This window comes from Lingula anatina, chromosome 6, assembly GCF_051362555.1.
Source record: "Lingula anatina isolate TDL-2025a chromosome 6, LinAna3.0, whole genome shotgun sequence".
Lineage (NCBI taxonomy): Eukaryota > Metazoa > Brachiopoda > Lingulata > Lingulida > Lingulidae > Lingula > Lingula anatina.
Genome location: NC_141772.1, coordinates 6,020,347 through 6,044,421, shown reverse-complemented (window position 1 = coordinate 6,044,421; position 24,075 = coordinate 6,020,347). Strand labels below are relative to the sequence as shown.

The 24,075-nt window shown below is 38.8% G+C and overlaps 4 protein-coding genes across 5 annotated transcripts; all 4 read right to left on the bottom strand.

Annotated features, from left to right (window-relative positions):
* Positions 1 to 396: 396 nt before the first annotated feature.
* Positions 397 to 5,555, bottom strand: LOC106153524 (uncharacterized). Its single transcript, XM_013527500.3, has 3 exons — positions 5,185 to 5,555; positions 1,337 to 1,504; positions 397 to 936 (listed from the first exon to the last, which is right to left on the bottom strand). The coding sequence occupies exons 1-3, from the start codon at positions 5,450 to 5,452 to the stop codon at positions 665 to 667; spliced, it is 708 nt and encodes a 235-aa protein (XP_013382954.2). The 5' UTR covers positions 5,453 to 5,555; the 3' UTR covers positions 397 to 664.
* Positions 5,556 to 7,332: 1,777 nt separating this feature from the next.
* LOC106153525 (uncharacterized) lies at positions 7,333 to 11,047 on the bottom strand. 2 transcript variants are annotated; one of them, XM_087015929.1, is made up of 6 exons: positions 10,876 to 11,045; positions 10,583 to 10,756; positions 9,791 to 9,958; positions 9,147 to 9,348; positions 8,635 to 8,726; positions 7,333 to 8,251 (listed from the first exon to the last, which is right to left on the bottom strand). In XM_087015929.1, the coding sequence occupies exons 1-6, from the start codon at positions 10,940 to 10,942 to the stop codon at positions 7,698 to 7,700; spliced, it is 1,257 nt and encodes a 418-aa protein (XP_086872055.1). In that variant the 5' UTR covers positions 10,943 to 11,045; the 3' UTR covers positions 7,333 to 7,697. The 2 variants fall into 2 exon arrangements, with proteins under 2 accessions (XP_086872055.1, XP_086872056.1); XM_087015930.1 differs by lacking the exon at positions 9,791 to 9,958 and having other exon boundaries at positions 10,876 to 11,047.
* A 2,785-nt stretch (positions 11,048 to 13,832) lies between these two features.
* LOC106153532 (uncharacterized) lies at positions 13,833 to 17,071 on the bottom strand. The gene is made up of 4 exons (XM_013527507.2): positions 16,906 to 17,071; positions 16,547 to 16,665; positions 16,141 to 16,256; positions 13,833 to 15,697 (listed from the first exon to the last, which is right to left on the bottom strand). The coding sequence occupies exons 2-4, from the start codon at positions 16,555 to 16,557 to the stop codon at positions 15,315 to 15,317; spliced, it is 510 nt and encodes a 169-aa protein (XP_013382961.2). The 5' UTR covers positions 16,558 to 16,665; positions 16,906 to 17,071; the 3' UTR covers positions 13,833 to 15,314.
* Positions 17,072 to 19,720: 2,649 nt separating this feature from the next.
* On the bottom strand, positions 19,721 to 23,192 carry LOC106153533 (uncharacterized). The gene is made up of 4 exons (XM_013527508.2): positions 22,928 to 23,192; positions 20,826 to 20,871; positions 20,206 to 20,294; positions 19,721 to 20,059 (listed from the first exon to the last, which is right to left on the bottom strand). Exons 1-4 carry the CDS (start codon positions 22,989 to 22,991, stop codon positions 19,893 to 19,895), a joined length of 366 nt encoding a protein of 121 aa, XP_013382962.1. The 5' UTR covers positions 22,992 to 23,192; the 3' UTR covers positions 19,721 to 19,892.
* Between the last annotated feature and the right edge of the window lie 883 nt (positions 23,193 to 24,075).

The window sequence follows — 24,075 nt, the reverse complement described above, 5'->3', positions numbered from 1 at the left end:
ATAAAACGCGCCAAGACCTGGTTATTCAACCCTGTTATCAGAAACTTTCCAACTGCGGATGGTGTGTTTCACGTAATAGGCATCACACAGTGAGATAAAGACTAGTCGCCAGGTGCATGAACGATGGTATATGTATATAAATGGATAAGGCATTCAGTATTTCGTATTATACGTTGGTTATAAAGGTTTTATTTCATTTAGGCAATGCTTATAGGCCTACAATAAATAATGATATAATTCGTATGTATAGCAGAGTTTAAGCAGGATGACAACAATTGAAAATGAATCTCAAATTAGAAACTATTGAATGATATTTTTAAAAGATATACAGATCAATATATATATAATGAAATTGCCAAAAATCGTTTTTAAATTATAAACAAGTTAACAAAATTATAATTTTTCTCCCAGTTGGCTATATTATAAAAACATGATGGGCAACTGACAAAGTACCTTGTATCGGAATCCGTTGGCCTACATTAATGTAGTCTTATCGACGGCTTTTTAATATTTGTTTTCTCACAGTTATATCAAAGTTTTTATTGTTATCATATAAAACCTCGCTGCTCTCTGGTGGCATGTTTGAAATGAAGTAAGTTGAAAAAAGTCGCTGCGGGCCTATTCTGAGACGGGCTTTGAGGATCAGCTGGAAACAGAAGTCCCCTTAATTCCATAGTAACACAAAAAGGACCGACAAGCACATGTTTATTGAATCAAAATGCCAAGTGGAAGCGCTTCCTGATCCACCATCCACAGCATTTGAACCTAATGTAGTGCCTTCTTGTAAATTTGGCATTGCTGAATCTTCTGTGGGGGAGTCCACGGGTGGTGCTTCGGAGCTCTCCTCGCCCCAGCCTCGATCTGGAGATGGTTGAACGCAACTTGATTGGTCAGCAGGGGCTGTGCATTTGACAGGTGGGGAGGCGGCATCGACACCTGATTATAAGAGAAAAAATTGATTCAGTTCTCTAATCAGTAATTTGATGAGAACAAAAGTTACACAAAGAAACCACAAATTAGACGTTTAATATTTAAAAACTCGATGAATCGTATTGCTACAGTTTCAAGAAGTTATAGAAAAGTTTAGCGTCATTCATGCAGCGACACAAGGGATATTCAAATAGTATAATTTTCCGATGTACGGCATGGCTACTAAACAAAATCCCATGCCAGAGTGGACCCTGTTATTCAGTTTGTTACATCGGACAGATTGCTGTCGTAACTGTTCATTGTTTATTTAATAGATGTCATTGACATATTCATGCCCAGCATAATCACACCTAACACACTCATACTCAAAACTTGCGCAATTTGCAGTCACACCTAACACACTCACCTAGCGGATACGTCATCTGTAGGTTACACACTGAGGTCAGTTCGTTCATGGCCGAGTTGTCCAGCGTGACCTCCTGCACCCTGGTCGGCCTGAGGCCGGAGTAGGCCAAGACATAATAACTTTTTCCTATCTCCAAGTTGTGAGCATCGCAAAGCCCGGGAATGAAACCTGAAAAAGAGGCGTTTGATACAGTAGTTAAAATTGGCTTTTGAATTCATTGGTTCTGATGGGGTGAAGGTTATGCGACAGTGGAGCATGTTTTTATCGCTCCTATTCACATTAACAGTCACCATTATAGCTGAATAGTGTATGTGCAAACAAAGCAATAATTCAATTATACGTACATATATGACAAATTATGAAAAGTTGCTGTATAACCCTTAATCACTTAAAAACAGTTCAGTAAAATCTCCAAACGTTTTTGCCATATACCATATAGGTCTTGTTGGTATTCAGTGGCTGAAGAAATTAAGCCTAGAGTAGTCATTTCGAGTGTGTTTTGCCATTCAAGTGTGAACTTTCAAGTGTACGTGCATTGTGTTTTGTAAATTGAAAAAAAAAATACCCCAAAGTAAGCCGCTCTGATAAAAACTTCTGAAATGTATTAACGTCTGGCTGATCAACGCATTACTCTGACCACGGTGAACTTGTAAACTGAAACTGCAGTCTGGTCAACTGAAACTAGAAGTCAGAGACTGTTCGTTCGAAAAATACAGCGGCTTACAAGAAAACAATGGACGGACCACATTGCTCTGAAACTTAGTCTTGAATCGACGTGTCTTTTGAGTGGAACACATTCAACTCAGGTTCTCATCTTACAGGGTCTACGTATGTAGGACGCCTTTTTTCCTATGGTATATTAAACTTTTTAAAAATGTGGTGGGTTTTTGACATTCTCACCGTAGTTTGTATACGGACCCAAGTCAGTGGATGCTCAGCATTGCTCTGTCCTAGTCACGTTTAAGTGTGTGTGTGTGTGTGTGTATGTGTGTGTGTGTGTTCGTGTACTGTGGGCTGTACGCTTGATGCGTTACAAACGTTGACGCGTATGCGCACGTGCCTGTATATAGATTAAAGCCGAAGTCCAATTTGCTCCAGCGATTTCCACCGAGTCGTATAAAGAGGACGATGCACAGTCAACTGTATGCACCGCCCTTGTTTCTCTAATGTAGATTAAGCCCTTTTTAAGTACCATATGTGCCTCTCAGCCCCGTGTGCGCAAGAGGGATTTTATGCTTTTTAAAAATTGCGTTCTTTGTAAGGAGTTAATCGATGGCACCGTTCCTTCAATGGGGTTTTCAGGTCAATGTCTTAAATCATTATTTTGAAAGAAATGAGATACAACTGGATGTATTACATACTGTATGTGACGGTTATCAACGACATTTTTAAATTTGATATTGACTGAAGTTAGTTGCAGTAAACACAACACCCTTCTTTGTAATTTAATGCCGTTAGAACTGCTTTGTTTCCACTATTTCCTAGTACACGCAGAGATTACACGCAGAGGAACATAATGTCATCAACTTGAATGTTCCACGTGAAAAACAATATCTTTTTGACAATACTAATGAATCAATATAATGATTCCAGTTCTAAATACAGGAAGAAACCGCTTGCTTCCAAACTGCAGTATCATAGTTAGATCAGCTTAATGAACAGAGGGAAAATCGGGGAAAATTAAAACGCAGTAAGTAAAAACCGCTCTGAGTGCGTCCTTAACACAGAATTCCCACTGTTTTATTTGTAAGGAAAGGCCAATATGCTATAAAATATGTTTTATCAGATAAGAATAAAATCCAAAAACAGTTGGAATCGACAAAAAGGCGAAGAGGACCAATGTACCGGTTTCTGTAGAGTCGGCGGCCCTGTTGGCTCTCTATGTAAAGTAATATGTAGTAGTCGAAGCCATATTGTTCCCCTGCCGTGAGATGTTCATCTTCAGTACATGCCACAGCGGGGGCAGTCATCCGTATATATTTATGCCCCGGATTAAGCTACCGAGTATACTCTACTGGAACATATCTGAGGTGCATTTCTACGAAACATAATTTCATATTGGTTAGATTATCGAATAAAGCCACCAGTCTAACGCCTTGATTGACCGGTAATTTGATAGCGATAACTCCATGTCTTTTAGTGAGATTCCACCTCGCACAGCTGTTATCTCCCTAATTTTCACTCGGCGGCTTCCGGAGAAGGCACGATCTCAGACAGATACCACCAGTTAATTTGATTTGCAGTCTTTCATTGATGAACACAAGATGTGAATCGGCCCTTTTTGGCTGACTACATCTCTAGGCCGGATAGACGCGTTTTATCATCGTTCTATATTCACCATATTCTATATAGGACTTGTAAACGGATATTAGATCCTAAATTTAACTACGTGGTGTGGGTCTATATCGGTACTCGTTCTGCATCATATTTTCACCTAGTCCTGAAATAAAGGGCATTAAGTGGAGATTGGAGATCGTTTTATCGAACGACGCAGCAAGGGGACCATCAAAGATTTGCAGAATAATAAAAAACTCCCTGGAAGATGAAAAAGACAAGGTTTAATAAGTAATTTTCTTCTCGATTGCCTTCAAGCAAAACTGAGGGATACAATACGACCAATCTCTACTTGGAATTACCATACAAACTGCGAGACATCGACGACTGGGCAAGAATTCTGAAGCATTACTTACTAGTAGTTCAAAGACCTTTAACTGCTGTGTATAAATAAACAAAAAATAGTAATGTGACACCAAATTAGAATAAGAGATGGTGCCAGTTTGAGTGCTTTTGCAGTCTTGAAATTGACAAGTTTTTATACAAATTCAAAACAAAAATACAATACAGACATCGGAACTTAAGAGATTGAAGTGCGTACTTCGAGGAAAATCGTGTTGATCTTCAGGGTATTCTATGACGTCTACTCGTGCAATGTAAACATACGAGGAGTGAACATATTGCGAGTAGCAACAGTAAGTGAAAGGCGGGATGTTATGATTGGTTTGCTAAACTGTTTTGATTTCGCACAACAAACACAGATGTTAAATTTCCGTGTGCAGAAAGGTATTTAAATCCATGAGGTGGGCCTGTCCTTCAAATAACCCAAAAATTCGACTGTGAAAAAATGCTATGTATGTTATGTGTGCCAAATGAACCATGGCATAAACTCACTGAAGGAAATGAGAACTTAAATATTCTATGGCGGCTTGCCATACACGTTTCGTCCTTGATGTAAGACGTGAGAGACGTCAATGCTTCCCATTTCAAAAAGTGCCGTTCTAAAATATATATAACCCTCAACATATATGTAGTGAAAATCAATACTATTTATCTTTTTATGTTGACCCCTTCCCCTGAACAGATTAAATAGTAAACACCATTCAATTATCAAGTTTACCGCTTACTTCGGAGCTACAGGGAAATGTTGTTTAAAAAAGATAATTAAATTTACTGAGCGCTCTTCTCACACACGCTTGCAGTTAAAAAACCGCAGGTGCTGTAAAAACCTACAAAAGAATGACTGTGTAAATACGAGGGCGTCCCACGAAGAGCATGTCAATAATTCACGAAACAGACACAACAATAAACCGATTCCCAGACATTAGGTGCGCGAGGCAGGGTGGTTTTGCTTCATTGGTTTTGCCTTGAGGGCGGCAATCGGAAAACCCGTTTTCTGTTCTACATGGAATGTAATTCTTTTGAGCGTGGGGTACATTTTCAATAATTTTCAATAATACTAATGGACTGAGTACAATTTGTGATATGTGTTTTTAAAATTTTACCTACATTTAACTGTGACAACAACCACATATGCACACCCTAAAACAAATATCACTATTTTTTGGGGTTACCTGCTTCAGAGATATTGACAATGCTGGGAGAAACTCCGCCTTTATACGTGCAGTAAACCTCCATCTCCGCCGTGTAGGCACTCTCCGCCCATTGTTCTGCGGGGTAATGTTTCACAACGCGCCCGTACAGCACCCATTCTACGTAATTCTCGTGGACAAGCGTCGCCAAGGTCGGTTCTTCGTACGGTTCCATCGGCGGGCTACATGGAAGAGAAACCTGGATAAAGACCGACAATAAGCACACTAAAACTGTAAAAGTATGGTCCATTTTTTACTTGCTTGCCGCTGGACGAAATGGCGCTGTTGTTAATATATGGGTGGCGGACACTGCTGTGTGCTTGCTAAGAGGGAGACTTATTAACCTACAAACAAAACGCTCTGGACCTGCGTGTACCAGGCGTTGCTATTGGCTACGTCATAGAGAGGATGTATATAGAGTTCAGCTACTGGGGCCGGTTTCACAAAGCAGTAGTTAGTTAGAACAACTAACTACTGAACTACCTCGCTAACGAGCAAACTTAGCGATTTTCGAGGGGTGTTTCACGAAGCCGTAGTTAACTTATCGCTAAGTTCAGTCGTAAAGTTCGGTCGCTAGTTCTCTCGTTACTCACCGTAGTCTCGAAACCGTCTGCCGGAAGTGGAGCTCTTGCGTAAAAGTGTCACGAAAGCACTAACTCTCCAATTTTTGGTGGCTGGAAATGCATAAGAACGTCTGCTTTGAGGTCGTCGTAAAGGATCTCCACCACCTTTTTGCCGCTCTTTTTGTCACAGCTAGGCGCAACCTCTCGTAAATTGCATCATCGTGTGTATATTCTAATAGATTCTGCCTTTCATGAAAACGTCGTAGTCTACGTTGCCGTCTGGCGGTACGGTTAGCAAGAAAGGTAGCCGTCATATTGGATACAAAGACAAACGACAGACAACGGTAACTAAGCAACCTTTTTATTTCACTCATTACGCATGCGTACGATGAAACTCTAGAGTTAGCGACTGGTCTGACCAGTCGTTAAATATCCAAGGCAACAACGAGACAATAACGAGCGAGAGAACTAGCGACTGCTTCGTGAAACGGCACTATAACTAGCGAGAGGCTAACTACCGATCGCTAACTAACTACTGCTTTGTGAAACCGGCCCCTGCTACTTTACCCTGTTATAACCATTACCATGACGTCATGATCCTGTTATTAAGGGCTTTTAAAATTTGAGAAATGAATAGCTCTTTTTCTTGCTCAATTTTCTACTGTTTCCTTTTAAATCAACTTATGATGCATAACAATGGTGTCAATGTAAAAAAGTTTTATGTCGTTTTATTCGCCAAAATTGAGGGAAAGCAGCATCGTTGGTGGTAAGTTTGGTGGAGAAATATTTTGCGATTTTAATTGTACAGTCAAATTCGACGATTTCATAATAAACAGCTAACTAGAATTTCGGAATCGTTCAGTTCTCTCCATTTATGTGGCATATCTGTTAAAGATTGAACAATTTCTTTAAAAAGAACAAGTATGTAATTTCTTACAACTGACCATGCGTATTTAACATATGTGTCTGGATACAAACTACTTAGCAGCTGAAAAACCATTTCTAGATTAGCAGAAGCGGATCCAGGATTATTGGAAGGGGGTCCGCGGATGCGAAGCCGACCCTGCGCCCCCCCCCCCCCCCTACACTTGGCGTGGGGTATGGGGCCCGCTGAAGGGGCTCAACAATTTTTGGTATTTAACAGAGCATCGGTGCCATTTGGTACGGTTTAGAAATTAGTATGATTCAGAAGGATCGATGTAGGCATGGGAACCCAGTCTAATAGGGTACTCATTGCTTGCAAAGCGGGATTTGCACAGAAGAGTTTTTTTGTTTGAGGAATCGCCTTGCAAACCAACATAAGTTTTTGTCCACTGGACATTTACAAAGATAACATGTTTCAGAATGTTTTCTTGGCCTATTCGTTACATGGGAGGTGACTCTGAAATAACCCTGGGTTTGAAATATACTGAGTACCTTGTTTTTTCGTAAAATTGAAGGGGAAGGGTAAAATGTTAAACAGTTCTTTGGAGAGAGAGAGAGAGAGAGAGAGAGAGAGAGAGAGAGAGAGAGAGAGAGATGACACTGAGAAAACGATACCAAACCAATAACGTAAGAATTACAAAGAAACTGTTTATGACTTTTAATCTTCCGCATCATATATCCGTATTACATATCACAAAATCGTTATTTTTGTATGGCAAAAACGGTAGTAGTTCACAAAGACTTGATTGTCGACCACGTTTGTCAATCTATCAGCCGTTTCACCTTTTCTGCGCTAACTGAGCTTGCTTTAAGGTAAAGGGAAACGCATATCATAATACATGTACTAACAGATTCAGATACACTGACAAAACGAATCTCTAGAAACCAAGACAGCTGTTGGAAGCTGGTATTGACGTCATCTTGACGACCGCCAGAACACATGACGTTGCAAGCTAGTTTAAATAAATCTTGACGTGTCCAGCAGTGAGGTGACTGTTGTGGTATTAGTCAGCACTTTTCTTGAGTTGAGGGTTTTGGATCCCTTGGGTGTGTTGTATTCTGCGATGCAAAGGTTGAACCTGGTGGTGGCGCAAACAATTCATAGGGTGGTGGCGCTACCCCAGGATCTAATCCTGAGTCCGGGGGCGGGGCTGTTGGGCTGTATGGTGATGTTGGGGGCGGGACGCCATGATGGTGTCCGAGATTAGGGGGCAGATTTGCTACGTTGTATCCTGTGGTCGGAGGCGGGGCTCCCGGGCTGTATCCTGTGGTCGGAGGCGGGGCTCCCGGGCTGTATCCTGTGGTCGGGGGCGGGGCTCCCGGGCTGTATCCTGTGGTCGGGGGCGGGGCTCCCGGGCTGTATCCTATGACCGGGGGCGGGGCTCCCGGGCTGTATCCTGTGGTCGGAGGCGGGGCTCCCGGGCTGTACCCGAAGTTAGAAGGTGGAGCCCCCGAGGTCGGGGGATGGACTCCAGGCCCGTATGACGTGGTCGGGGTTGAAGATACCATAGTTTGTCTGGTCTGCATACTGTGAGTTGGTTGACGTTGATGGCCATGGATAACTGAAACAAATAGGTTAATATTTCCTTTTTACAGAAAACAACCATGGCCAGAGACTTAATTGAGAACACAGTGATATTATACACGAAACGCTTCATATTTCAATAAGTAAAAAGCTTAAATCCACAGATCAACCTAACATCGTTTAGACGGTTATATGAGCACATTTGGAATCAAATATTATCTTTTTAGGCGGAATCATATTACAACAATATCCGTTACTCCTGAACTGCTACTTGCCTACGTAGATCATTTTATTTTGTTTTTTTTATGCACAGCTAACACATACAAATAACCTCTGTAAAAATAAAAGGTTCGTCATATGACATTTTAGTATACGTTTTTAATATCACTATTAAAACAATGCTACTGGTTGTATACTGACCTCCTGGAGGGGTTCGACGGCACACTTTGCGTATGACTATGAAGACCACCCCCGAAATGAACATGAAAGGTGCAAGAATAAAAACCATACTACTGTAATAGATCGAAAAAAAAGAGAAATGCATTATAATGTATTTTAGTAATAACTAATTTTAACACTTACTGAGTGGTCGGAAGGCAGACACAAGACACCTAGTCAACTCACTTTGCCATTTTGAACATGCACATGTCCTATCTCAGTGGTCAATGCAAGAGCTAGATACAAACACGTACATCGTCAAAACGTTCTCAGTGCGTCTTACTTATAATTATTTTCAAACTTTGTGAAAATTTACCAAGACAGTCATAAACTTTGCGTTTTAGTCATTGAAACCGAAACTGGGAGAACCGACCTCTACCTTTCACATCTAATCGGCCCGGCTTCGGCTTGAGATCGGTTCTCCCAGCTTCGGCTTCAGTGACTAAAACGCAAAGTTATATATATACTTTTATTATCATTATTATTAAGCTTACATATCTCCCCATTCTCCCTCATGCTCCTCATCCATACTCTTTGGAGGAATGCATAATGAAGCGGATGAGTAACTTGGGGAGTATCTACTATAGGACGAGGTGCAGCAGTATTTACTGGTAGGTGTTCCGCAGCAGTACTTGGTACAGAAGAACGAGCTCCTGTAAGTGCCATATGAGTTGTAATATGCGCAGCAATATTCTCCTGTAATTAATAGTAGGGGAACCAAGGCTAAAAAAGGGCGAAAATATTTTTTATGATATAAAATTTTCAAATATATGGACGGACAGCCTGATATCTGGGGTTTATGAATCTGCTTATTGGACAAATGGGATCAATATAAAGTATATGATGATTAACTGCTTGTTTAAACAAAAAGTCATGTTGACAGTGTGGAAATGATATATTTTGAACACATTTCTGACATTTTACACGAGTTTACGAACGCTGTGGCCTTCAGAATGCTTTTTTTCTCCTCCAATGAAATGAGATATGTTTTGCAATCACAACTCTAGCTTTTCTTTTCATTGACATTCAGGGACCTAAAACTGCTTCATGCAAGCGGTGCTGAGCGCCCCGAAAGCACTCCGTATACAAAGGTAAAAGAAGTAAAAAATAGCTACTGATGATTTTCACTTACCGGTACCTTTAATGGGTGCTGGACAAGAACTGTTATAGGAATAACTGTACAAGTATCTGTATCTGCTGGTAAGGCAGCAATACTTAGAAGTAGAAGATCCGCAGCAGTACTTTTCACAGTAGAAAGCACTCTTGTATTTGCCTGATGATGTGTAATATGCACAGCAAAACTCTCCTAAAATAGAACATATATGATTAGTGTGACATCTGCGACTCTCGTAAAGACTTGATAATTAGGCCCTACGCATGAAAAAATAAAAGTAGACTAGTATCCATATTTACTCGAACTATTCAATTTCAAAGGTTTTCTAATTACATGAATCAATAAGATATATATATGGATGGTCAACTTATTATCAAAGGATATACACATCGATGTTCATTTTATTTGTATGTGTGCGTATTTGATGCCCACAAAGATATTTCATAGACAGGATTCGGATCTGAAAATGAGCCTCTGCTGTTAGAAAAAAAAAGCTGTTGGACCATATTATCAGTTTTGATAGTGGGTGGGTGTGTGTGTGGGTCGTCCCCCCCCCCCTTCCACACACACACACACACACACACACACACACACACACACACACACAGGATTAATATTTTTCAGCATTTAAATATTCAGTCGTAAACGGTTTAAATGCAAATTCTCCCCCCCTATTTATATTTTTTAATTATTATTTTTTTGTGTATGTGTGTCTGTGTCTGTGCGTGCAACGTTTCAGCAACCCTTACAAAGGTGACACAAAGCATTAGCCTACACAGCAATTTACTCAACGTGTACTAGCAATATCATACCTACCTCTTGTAGGGGTGCTACATTGGTAACTGGCCGAATAACTGTTTATATATCTGTCATAGCTGTCCGGACAGCAGTATTTAGACGTGGAGGACCCGCAGCAGTAGTCTGGGCAGTAATATGTACTGACGTATTTGCCAGAAGTATTATAATGGGCGCAGCAATATTGTCCTGACTCTTCCGGCCATGAAAAAAAAGGTGAAAACTTTTACATTTTACCCTTTCGATGACGCACAAAATTGAAACAGATATCTTAACAGTTCACTTTGGAAGTCACAAACGGGAAATCAACCTACCTGCCGGGGTCGCCAGACTGATAAAGACCCAAAGAGAGACTAAACCCACATTCCTAAGGATTGTCATATGCCTGGTCTTATACCTTTCGATTTATTTTGAACATTAACTGCATAACTGCTCAATTTTTTTCAAAACGAAAAGATATATGACAATTTGGCCCCCAAATTCGGACAAGATGGCGATTCCAGTTGGCGTCACTGCGTATAGCGCACGATTCCACGTGCATGACGTCAAACGTAATAGATCACGTGAAAAAAATAGAAGGGACCGGCTTTGACGAAATTTCAGTCAATCTAGGATTTCCCCGCGGAAAACATAGATCTCAATTTCGAAGATCTTTCTTTGCCTAGAGAGCGCACAAAAAAAAATTCACATTTATCTATGCAGTGTTCCGTATTTTAATAAACTTTTTATAAATAAAAGTAATCATTTAAAGAGAAAAATTTGTAATTTTTAAATGGATTCACGAGGCTGAACCTAAATGTTTTTAAAATGACTACTCCGTGGAAGCCGGCATATTGTGGCACTTTCGGTCATAACCAACAGTGTACTAATTAATATACCCGAAATAGCGAACGTATTACATCATGATAAAATTATGATGTTAGTATTTCATAACATGTAAATTGATTGCATGTCACTTCATATAGGCCTAATGCCATTTAATATCTATGTATTTTATCAACTCTTAATATGAAATTTAGGCTCTATATAATAAAATCATCATGATATTATGAATTCGACAATATAGGGCCTTCCCTTTATATATCATATCCTTATGGCAAGATCAGTAGGCTATAAGATGAACTTCCTGAATTTTGATTATTTGAATCTTTAGTTCAAGTGTGCGTATTATCAACTATGAGCCGACGATATCACATTGTCATTTAATCATAGAACTCTGCAAATATTTAGTTTTCGAATTGTTGGCATAAAAACCAACAAATATATCCATTTTAGAAAAAGGTAAAATAACCAATACATCTGCATATATAATGAATTCATGATGTGAAATGGGCCAAAGGTAGCGTATTATTGAATTCATTATATATTTGTATAAGTATATATACTTTAGCAATACATTTTATACCATTACACTATGTTTAAATGCTTTTTGGCTTTTTGGCTATTGCGTAAATGGGTCACATAAACAAGACCTCCGCGCTCGAGAAGGTCAATCAATTAACACACCTTAATAGCAGAAAGCTAATTTGGGAAAAAATATTAAAAGGGAATAAAATTATTCCCCTTTAACCTGATCACATGTGAAGACCAATCAAAGTGTTCTGGTACCGAATGTAGCGGTTAAGTAGGTTTACACGTCTCCATGTGAAAGGGCCTTGGATATCAATTTTTAATTTAAATAGTTTAATAGTTTTACAGCACTGAGGCACATGTGTAGTGCGAATTTTTAGGAAATGAATTACAATTATTACCAATTTTATTATTATCATATGTTGACAAGAGGTGGTAACGACAAATTCTTTTCAGGGTCTGAGGTTGAAAAAAGTCCAGATTTTCATAAAATGTTTATAAACTTCTGTGAAAGATGACATCGAAATTCCGCGTAAAATCGATTCTTTAAATGCATTGATTTTATCTAAAGGCTGGGTCACACTGCGCTTGCAACCTTTTGGCAACCTCTTTGCAACCTCAGTCGCAAGGAGGTTGCCCTAGGTTTTAAAGTGGTCGCATTAGGTTGCAAACAGGTCGCCTGCGATCGTTGACACACGAAGGCCATTTTTTTGGCACCGACAACCAGTGCGACTGATAATGAAAACGATTGGTAACTGAGAGGTTGCCTATAGGTCTCCTCTTGGTTGCCAGTAGGTCGCTGTAACCAGACTAAAACCAGTCGCATACCACCTGTAACTGCACGGTCGATTGACGGTCTTTAGTCGCTTAGTTGCAAACAGGTTACTAACCGGTTGCAAGCGGTGGGCAGCAGGTCGCAAGGAGGTTGCAGTTGAAACTTCATGGTCGATTAACGGTCTTTAGTCGCTTGGTCTCTAACAGGTTTCTTACAGCTCGCATGCACTCGAAAACATGTCGCGAGAAGGTCGCAAGCAACCGTGATAAAATAAGCGTAGGATGGTGGCCACTAAATATATAAATATATTTTTCATTTATATCATGCCATTAAGGCTTTCTAAATACCTTGACAAAAATCGTTATTTCTCAATTAAAACGTAGATTGTATTTGTTGTCATCCTTTTAAATTTATTTAGAAGGTTTTCATAAGTATTTTTTTTCAATAAAATAAATAAATGTATGAGTCCCTATCAGCCACCATACTTGACTAAAAGTGTTGTAAATAGAAGCCGCTGAGCCCGTGTCTTCAGTCCCCATTATGTCATCCAACAGCGTGGGAAGGGTGGCCAGAATGTATTTTGAGAAAGCAAATGCCCGTGAAGAAAGTTCTTCACAAAGTTCCAACACAGACTCTGCTTCCCACGAAGAGGATCAACCGAAAGATGATGAACGCGGAGGAGACAGGGAGCCTAAATTTACTATTAAAGAGGAAGAAGAATTAGTTGATTTTTTTAAAGGTTTTTCTATAACCAACAATTGAAAGACTTTAAAAACAAATCAAATAAAGTGCCAAAACAATCAATAATGATTATCACAATGTAAACGATAAACTGTTATCTTTTTATCCATTCCTATATCATGGCTAATTTTTGACAACTATTGTTGTCAAATCTACTGGAAACATTTTTAATGACTAAAGCAGCCGGAAATATCTTACTTTTTAATTTGCCAAGTCATAATTTGCCAAGTCACAATGGAAGAAAAATTAAGCAAATAGGCGGGCGCAGAGAAAAAAGTAAATAGCAAAGTTTGATTCATACTTTTTACAATAAATTTAATTGTCAGGCATTTTTATAACAGTAAAACAGTGTCACCAATATAAAGAAGGTCAAATAAATACAAATTAACTTCCTCACAGTACTTAGAATTCGTACCACAAGGACGGAAACAAATTGATGACGCGCAGGATCCTTCACTATTTAAAGATGTTGTATTGTAAGTGTAACGCTTGGGGCTACAAAGACAAAGGGAAAACCACACAATCGGTCGCAAATCAGTTGCTAAGCAGTCGGCGACCTTTTAGCAACCGGTTGGATACCACAAATAGCCTTTTCGGTCGCCAGGAGGTTTTCGGTGCTGCACCGAAAACCGGCGCGACCGGATAGTAACCCAGCGTTCATTTGGAGACCACTTTGCGAGTTGTTGCAACTTGTCGCCCACCTTTCTGCAACCGGTGACAGTTGCAAGTCGCAAGGAGGTTTTATGTTCAGTGTGACCGTAACTGCACAGGCCTTGCGACCTCAAAGATACCAAGTATTGAAAAAAAAAACTATGCATGCCTATTATTACATTAATAAGGCTGAAAAAACATCCAAATATGTGTTTTATTACACCACTGGTTTGATATAAATGCCAATATATAGTACAAATATATTTCTTATTTATTATTGTAAGTTTGACAATATTGGTAGTACAGAAATCGACTGTGACGTTATAACAGAATCTCATAGCAGAATCATACTTTAATATTCAAAATATTAAATCATTTGAAGCTGCTACGGAACGGATCCAATCGTTGTATAATAATGTTTAAAATATTCCCTCTGTTGTCATCCGAGAGGGAAATTTACGAGAAGGTAGCTATCGTCACAACTTATAAAATATATATAGTCTGTGCAACCTTGCTGCTACCAGTTGGCAAGCGATCGCTACAGTCCTGCAACCGGTTTTCAGTCTCCAAGTGGTTGCTGACAGGTTGTTTATCGCTCGTCTAACGGTGTGCGACTGGTAACCTCTGACTTGAAGATTGTCTGTAAGAGGTTGCAGATACCATACTGTAACCTTGTTGCAACCGGTTAGCAACTGCTTGCCGATCAAAATATGCAAATTAGGTCGCAAAGTGATCGCAAGCGACCACCAGATTTTGTGGTTGCAAAGAGGTTGCCAAAAGGTTGCAAGCGCAGTGTGACCCAGCCTTTATATAACTCAAAAAAGAAAGAATACTTGGATATAATCATGTTCATAGTTGTAATTACTCCTGAGACTTTCTGAAAAATGTAAGCTAAATCTGTCCATGTTTTCTTCTTTTTTATTTTTCCCTTTCTTTTTCTTTTTTTTTTTTAACGTTATTAACATACAGACAAACCAATTATTACCTACTAAGAACAATTGTAATAGTTTCTTACTTGGTCAACTTTCGAAAATTCAATATTCAGTCGTAAACAGTTTAAATACAAATTCTTCAAATATGGCCACTGCCTAGACTGCAGAATGTAGGGGTAAAGTTAACCACTCGATGTGAATGAGTTCTTTTATATAAACTTTCTCGTTTTGATAAAAAACCGATGAATGTTATTGTGCTTGGGAAGATTGCATCAGCGGTGATTGCATCAGGTAGTCCTGGCGCCTAGTACATCTGCGAGCACGGAGGAGGATAACCTGAAAAGGCGCCGCTTTGAAAGGGGGGCACTGTGGGGGGCGGATACGGGTGTCCCTGGTGTCCTGCAGTATACGGAGGAGGAGGAGGAGGAGGCTGGTGATGTGGCGGTCCGCCATAAAACGACCCCGGCTGAGGTCCTCGGAAGCCCGGTCCTGAGGACCACGCCGATGGTGGATGCCCCGGTGGGGGTCTCTGTGTCATTCCAGGGGGTGCCATTCCCGGTCCTACGTACCCCCCTGGTGCGGTATGCATTGGAGGTTGAATACACGCAGTGTTGGTGGTCGTGCTGGTCTGTGTTATAATTGTAGCTACTGGTAGAGGCGCGGGAGTAGCAGGCTGGATAACATGAACTGTAACATAGAACGGTATATGAAAATATTTAGCATTCTCCCAGTAGAATACGATATTGTATACTATTTGATTTTAAACAATTAATGACTGTGGCGGAGGCCAATATGTTGCTTTGACTATTGACTGAATTGATTGACTGAGTTGACAATTGTCTCATTATGTTATTTGATACCGTGTGATTATTCCACGAATATATGTGAAGCAGATGAAACCCAAATATGGTAGTATCACTGAATTTCCTACCCTGTTATTTGTTCAGTACCTGTTTGTTGAAGGAACGCCCTGGACGTACAGGTAAGTTCCGTACACAGATCCATTAAGTTCACGTAATTATAGATTAATATAACGTAGGCTTCTTTCATCGTGACTTTATTATCGTATCAACTCTACTCTTCCCACTTTTTCAGTTTAAACCAGAATTTATCGTTAAACCGAAACCTACCAGTTGTTCCTCCACGTTCGGGTCCAGATTTCATACACCTCACCACGGATCTGACAATGATGACCACGAACACTATGACAACAGCAGTACCAAACAAGCCTGCGACAATCCCAACCCTAGGGTACACAAAAATAAATACGATTTATATCGGGTGCTGTATAACACATATTTCTCATAAACTTATAACTTTTGCAGAAGCACAGGACTTCTGCCTAAGAAAAAGGTGATGCGATCACTACATTGAATCATTGTGAGTTTTCATCTATATTTACTTATTTTATATGGGGATGATACTTTTAAAATATACTCATCATATCTAAGCAAAAATATTCATTTCATAAACGTCCGCATAAATCCATGTACAGACTGCTTTTGAATTGCCATAAAGGTAAAATAAATCACTTACACATTTCCCATTCCGCTAGGTGTTTCAGTGCAGGAAGTGTGTCCGTTCAGTGGTCTATTTCTTTAAGCCTCCCAATAAATCCACTTTGTTCACTTGGTACAACTATTTGGAATAAGAACCTGTGAATAATATAATAGCAGATGTCAATTCGTCGTCTGACGAAAGAAAATATTAACGCTTAAATAAAGTGAGTCACATCATGATGTCCAGGATTAAGTGTGGGGCCGTTAACCATGGGAAACCTATGGTCAACGTTCTCTAGAAAGGTCCGCTATAGGTAATTTCTTCCTGATTTGTAAACCCACCACGACCCACCCACCCATCCAACCACCCACACACGTACACACACACTAACTCACTTTGTGACAGTCACCTGCTCCTCGTCCGTCGAAAAAGCTGTTCACACCTACAGGAAACTTTGTGAATAAGAGTCCTTTCTACTGTGACAGTGACATTAAAATGGCGAACGCACACTTGTCATCGATCCAGTAGCACACTTAAAAAAGGTTGCATTTTATGTAGATTACTACGGTATCGACCCATGGACGCGGTTACTGGTTATGACGTTGTTCAATTCTTTCATGTAAACATTGATATCCCAGCAGAGGGCGTGGCAATCGATTAAAACTATAACTTGGCCGCATAAGCATTAAAGACTGTGCGCAGTTATAGTCTACATTGCCACGGGAATTTATCAGTTAATGTCAATGCAGTGAAATATTTAGTCACGCGAAATTAATCAGCTGATACATAACTCAAGTGTGACTTTAAAAGTTACCTTACAGCCATAGGCACAAAAACTTCTCAATTGCAGTTTCATTCTTAATTTTTTGGTGGGGGTGGTGGTGGTGGTGGTGGGGAGGGGGGGGGGGGGGAGATGGGGCTGTCTGATCCTTGGACTGGACACACACCTGTTTGGAAAATATTAAGGCAGGAATGACTAAGGCTGCTTTGAACTGGCATTTTTGTACATGTTATCAATCACCCACTTTTCGAGCTTATGCTGCACTCAGTGGGGATCAATGAAGCATAGAAGAAGACTGGTTGCGGTTGTTCTCAACATTTTTGTGTAGGGAATATAATAATAATAATAATAACTAGACTGCAACTGGCTTAAGCCAATGGCAGAGGATTCCTCTGCAAAATAGGTGTGGAAATGCTCTTACAAGGTCATGTGAAGGTCATGGGTGAAATTTGACCCCTTATTCTGAAAGAGCATGTGCGAATTGGGGGGGGGGGTCAAAAAACATCACTTTTAGCCCACTTCAATATCTCTCCATGAAATAGCCGAATGACCTTGAAAATGAGGGTCAAGGTCAAATTTGACATTTGATTTGAGGGTGTTGGGTACACGTTTGGGGTAGTTTACTATAGCATGTTATCACAAAAAATCAATGTTTCATGGAGAAATTGACAAAGTCACTATTTCTGTGAAATTATTAATATTTAAAAATCTATATTAAAAAAACTAATCAGTCAATTGTCAATATTATTAGATACTGCACTGGATAGATATCTAGGGCAACTTTTTACATCATCCTTGTGGCTCTGTGACATCTGGTTTACCCCCTGCCGAGTGTCAACCTCCTGGAGCATATTTTGCAATAGGTTGACCTTGACCTGACCTACTTTCCTAAAATTAAGTCACTTGATATAGAATTACATGTATTGTGTAACCTCACCTGTGAAAGGATTTGTCAAAATGTTGAAAATTCTAGGAGATATTGCATTTTGAAATTTGCAAAAATTTCACTTTAAAAGGCTCTGTGACCTTGAAAATTAGGTCAAGGTCAAAAAGATTGGGTGGACAGGAATAACTTTTCATAGGCTATCAGTATGAATTTTTTCAGAATTTTAGAAAGAAATTTTTTGACGAAAAATAATAATAATAAGAAGAAGAAGAATAAGAATACCAAAAACAATAGTATTCCTCTATGGGGAATCCTAATAATAATAATAATAATATATTAAAACGTGCCCGCAGTGTTTTATATATGTTGAAAAAATATATTAATCTTTAGCGGTTTATTTTTTTACCCGACTGTATGATTACCACCATCACCACACATGTGAACATACATGTAGACTTGACATGGATATCCATGGCGTTGATATGAAATTTATTAGTATATGACTACTTTGAGTAGTTCGCAAAAATCTTCTACTTCAAATAGTTCGTCATAATCCTAAAATACGACCACATGCTTAGACAGTCCCGCCTTCGGTCTTGTCGAACCTACGACCTAGATGGGTGACCTTTCAACGTTTCAGGTCATTTACTGACTGAACAGTGATTTCCCAGTGCATTTCATATCAGCTGTCTAATGTTCTTATCAGCGACTGCCAGCTTAAGTGGGTCATGTTTATATGTATAGCTGCTCTTGGGTTTGTTAGAAGGGGGTGCATTTTGGTGAATCATATTGACTGACGATTTTGATGTTGTTACTGTATCTAATTAGCATCGATATAAGCTACAGTTCTTTATGTCTCCTCATTAACCCAAGCGAATATATAAGTAAAGGACAAACACAAATATGGTGTTCGAAATTTGGCCGATAGCGGCCGCTTTTATTGAAAGGCCCCTCTAGTAAAAGAATAGTGTGAGTTATTATATTGCATTAGATCGTTTTAAAAGCGATTAACACCACTGTCATTTTTATTCTCTGTTTGGTCAGTTTTGCTCAATTGCAGCAAAGAAAAAAGAATTCATAATAACAAAACTATAGATATAATAAAATAAAAATGACGTTATGTCAATTAACAACAAGCAGACATTGAATCAACATCCTGAACGGTTTATAAATTATATGAAATATATTAATGAGGCTAAAATCACTTGTAACTTAAAAGTGTCACATTCCTGGAGGAGGCCCGCACGAAAATGCAGTAGTATCGAAGTACCAAAGAAGCATTAACGCAGTAGTGGTGCGGAGCATATTTGCAGTATAGATATATGCAGTATAGCTACTGCAATTCTACTCCAAAAAGTACATAGGTTTGTACAGAGAGGGGCATTAATGCAGTAGATTAGCAGCATGATAGAAGCATGTTTCAAATATGCTAATTAGCTCCCTAATCGAAGCAGATTTGAAGCATGTTTGCAGTATGATTGCAGTAGTCTACTGCGCTGGAGTTTCTACTGCGATTTCTTGCGGGGGGGGGGGGGGGGGGGGGTTAGGTAGCATCTATTTATGTATATTGGGGAGGGGGTTCGGCATAACTGGGTGGTCCGGTCATTACCGAATCCACTCGGTGCATCCGATGCAGTTACAGGTTCCCATGGTAATGAATCGTGTGTCAATTCTGGTCCTAGTTCTGTGGTTGGTGGTATCATTCCTGGTCCATATCAGGCATTTGGCGCCTGTATCCCTGACCCCTGTGCAACGAACTGTTGAGACATTCCTGGCCCATATCCTGTATTTGGTGGAGGTGACGACAGCCCAATTGAGTAGCCTTGTCCTACTGGTACGGTCGCTGTTGTGTACACAATGGCATTTCTAGGGGTTTGTATCACTGAAAAAATATATTATATAGAATTACCTGCAGCCCCTTACGTTAACGTTCTTCTACCATGTATTTTTTTTGTTTGTTTTCAATGCAAATTGAAAAAGTTTCAGACGGCATTATCAGACGGAAAGAGTCACATGTCTTTTCCTTACCGCCTCCTCTCCTTCGTTTACAATAGCAACAGCAGATTAAGGCACACATGGTAAGGAAACCGACTGTAGAGCCAACTATAATAACGCTCCTAAAGCGGAAAAAATTCAAAACCCGAGTTAACAGTTTAATAAAGGCCACACATTCAGAAACCATGACCCTATTTCCAAAAAAAAAAAAAAAAAAAAAAAAAAAAAATCGGGCCGAAATATTAAGTCTATTTTAACCCGCGATAAGTCAAAAGTAGGATTTTTAAAAACGCAAACTTTTTTTACATGTTGTCATAAGTATCGTTATTCATTTATTTATTTCATTGCTATGTAATATATATAATATATAGGGCCTATGGAGACATACAGTGACTGTTAATATTGACTTTACGTATACATCTCCGTATATATTCTGATCTTTGTGTCTGCAAGTGTCATTGCCGTTGGTGCTGCCAATCAAAATTTGAAGAACAGTAAAAAATGATGCAAGACAGTAGAATTTTGTTAACACACGCAAACATATAACAGTTACAAAATGTAAATAAAAGTACACACACACAAAAAAAAAAAACAAAAAAAAAAAAACGAACAAACATTATTACACTGTGAACACCATACTTTGGAATACGTACATTTCTAAAGCACCTGGACTGCCTGGACTGTGCGTAGGGACGGTGCCTGTGGAAAGAGAGGAATAACTATCATAGTAACTATCGTATGCAGAGGTACAGCAGTATTTACTGGTAGATGTCCCGCAGCAGTAATAGGAACAGTACAACGAACCTCTGTAACTGCCAGATGACGTGTAATATGGGCAGCAATATTCACCCCCGCTTACTGGAAAAAACGTCAAGTTGAAATTGAACCTGATTAATTTATTATTTCCAATGTTATGATGTTTAGTTACTGTTGCATGTTTAATTAAATCAAGGGAACATACAGTATGATTAATTTACTATCCTTCTTTACTTTCTTTACCTTCATTTTTCTTTTCATATAATCATAATTGTATCTACACTTTTGATTATATGTGTTCAAGATTTTGGTTAAGGAATTACCGAGTCTGTGCTTTATTTTGTACTCATTTTGGTCTTATTGTGTATCCTTTATTATATGTAAATATTCTAAGATGTAAATTTTATTTTTATTCATTTTTTGTACAAGTTCAACCTTTTGGTTTATATGTTTTAATAAATTTACTATTATTATTATTATTATTATTATTATTATTATTATTATTATTATAGTCATACAGGTAGCATAGACAGCAGGAACCAACCCCATATATGGACCTCACTTCAATACCCGTTATTTTTTCTAATACTTCCTTATTGCTTATAATCAGCAGTAGCGGGTTTAGAGGGAGGGTCAGGGGGGTCCTGACCCCCCTTCGGTTTCTGAAAAAAAATCACATTTATATTCCCCTGTTGGAATTAGAATTTTGACCAGCTGATTTAAACCGTACCAAATGGCACCGTTCGACCCCCCTTCAAATAATCCTGGGTCTGCCCCTGATCATTATATCTTTACAGCTCAATTCCTTTTTTATAATTGTCCCCCTGAGGTTGGTTGTTTGCGAACGATGTTATATATACGAGTTCAAAATAGGACGCTAAGCAAATTTATTGCGGAACAGTATATAAACACATTGTTTTATCACGTATGGCATTATTAATGCGTCACTCGACCCATTTTATTGTATTTATTGTATTTTGTACTCATTGAAATTTAAGGATACAATGGAAAGATAAAGCACTAAAGGATGTGATTACTCAGTATATGTATCACACCTTCGCTCTAAAAGGCTGTGCAAAATTCAATTGGGTTGTAAATAAGGAATATGTCACCATTGTTTCGCATCATTCACTGAAAATATTTGTCTAAAATTCACAACAGGCTTATCATACTATTGAATTAACAAAAACACAACACATTTTTCTTGATATGAATAATATCATTAATGGATGTGAAATAATTCACTACAATATATGTCCATATTGAATTATTCAAGTTTTTAGATAACTTAAGCATTAGAGGCCATAAAAATAAAACATTTGTAAGAAAAAGAGTTTCATAAAGGAAGATGTACAGTCATCATAATTTTCCAGTGGTTTTGATGACGGTGTTTTTAATTTTGTGTCACTCCTGCAATTGAGATGCAGACTGGTAGAATCATTCGTAAAAGTATAATCAGAAATGTAGAACTTAAAGGGATAATAACTCTTCCTATGAGATCTATATTTCACAATAAAAACATTGTGAATAACTCAAAGAAATAACATATTCTGTTTTACGACAAAAACAGCAGTTATAGCTATTATTCTGATATCTGAGCTTGTCTTCAGATCACATGACCTCCATTGATGGCTATACTATGTTATAATCTCTTAAGAGATTTTAACAAAAAACCAAACTTTTTAGAAAAAAACCAGGGACTAACTTTGAATGTAAAAATGGTTCACTAACCATTGGTAAGTATGGGGAAATTGTTGTTTACTCCAGGAAAATTCATTTTTTGGCCAAAACGAAGAGTTATTATCCCTTTAAGGGATTTCGCAATGGTTTTTGGTAGGAATAAACCATAGTGACAAAGGTAAAATATTCTACGCTTCCAGAACAATATGTTTTTTTTTAATTTAAAAGCACTCAAAAGGTCTTACGCACATTGTGTGTCTTTTAAAAGTATTCTGTAAAATGTAACAATATTAATTATTAAGCAGTTCATTTTACATACCTGACAGGTTGATTGCCAAAAACATTATCACACATGTTAACATGAACTTGACTTGCTTTCCCATAGCGTTGATTCAAGCAGTTATAAGCTAGTGATAACTTTGAAGACAAAACTCTTACTCCACAAAGATCGTCAAAATCCGAAACTATGACTTCGCGTTGTGACAGTTTCGTCTGCGGTCCAGAGGAACTTAAAGTCTAGATTGGCGACATTCCCAAGCAGTGGGGCACACGTCACTGAGCCCCTTAAGTATTTTATGACATTTTATGACAACGTTTATCTTATAAGACCTCCGGCTAACATGGGTCATGCTTGTATGTATGCAGTTGCTATTGTAGTCGTTATAAGTCGATTACGCATGCGTCACTGGCGGCTTCTTCAAGGTGACCATGACATACATGTAGCTTAAGCGACGTCAAGTGTCCGTACGTTAGACTTTACATTGTACTCGCCCGTCAGATGCTGTTCTCAAATAAAAAAAATGTCATGACTGGTGACTTACGATCATATCAGACAGTAAACTTCCTTTATTTATGCCAAAGTTTAATCATCTTATCATTCAAGTGATGCATGTAAAAAGTATAAAACTCTTATTTATTGTACTACATGGGCTTTATGACAGCATGATTGCAACCTCCCTTCCATGACACAATCGTTTATTGGCCAATAACACTTATTGCTTTTTTTAATAGTTTAAACACAGTTTAAGTGATAATTGAAATGACTGATAAATGAATACTTTTGCAAAGATTATTTGATTTTGTATTTCAGCCAACTTTGCTTAATAGCAGATTAATAGCAGATTATGTCAGTGACATAAATCACCACAATGTAAAATTGTAAAAGACAATATTACAATTATACTTTTTGTGATAAAATTGTCATTCTTTGAATGTAATCATTTTCCTTGATTACTGTAATATGGTATTTAAGGGAAGGTAAGAGGGAGGGGTAGGGGGGTATGCAGCATCTCTTCCCGGGTGCAGTGGAGGGGGTTAGGCATGACTGGATCCGCTCAGTGCATCCGGTGCAGGTACCCCTGGTCCTGAATTGGGTGCCAATCCTGGTCCTAGTCCTGTAGTCGGTTGTGGAATTCCTGGCTCATACCCCGTATATGGTGGAGGTGATGAAAACCCGACTGGGTAGCC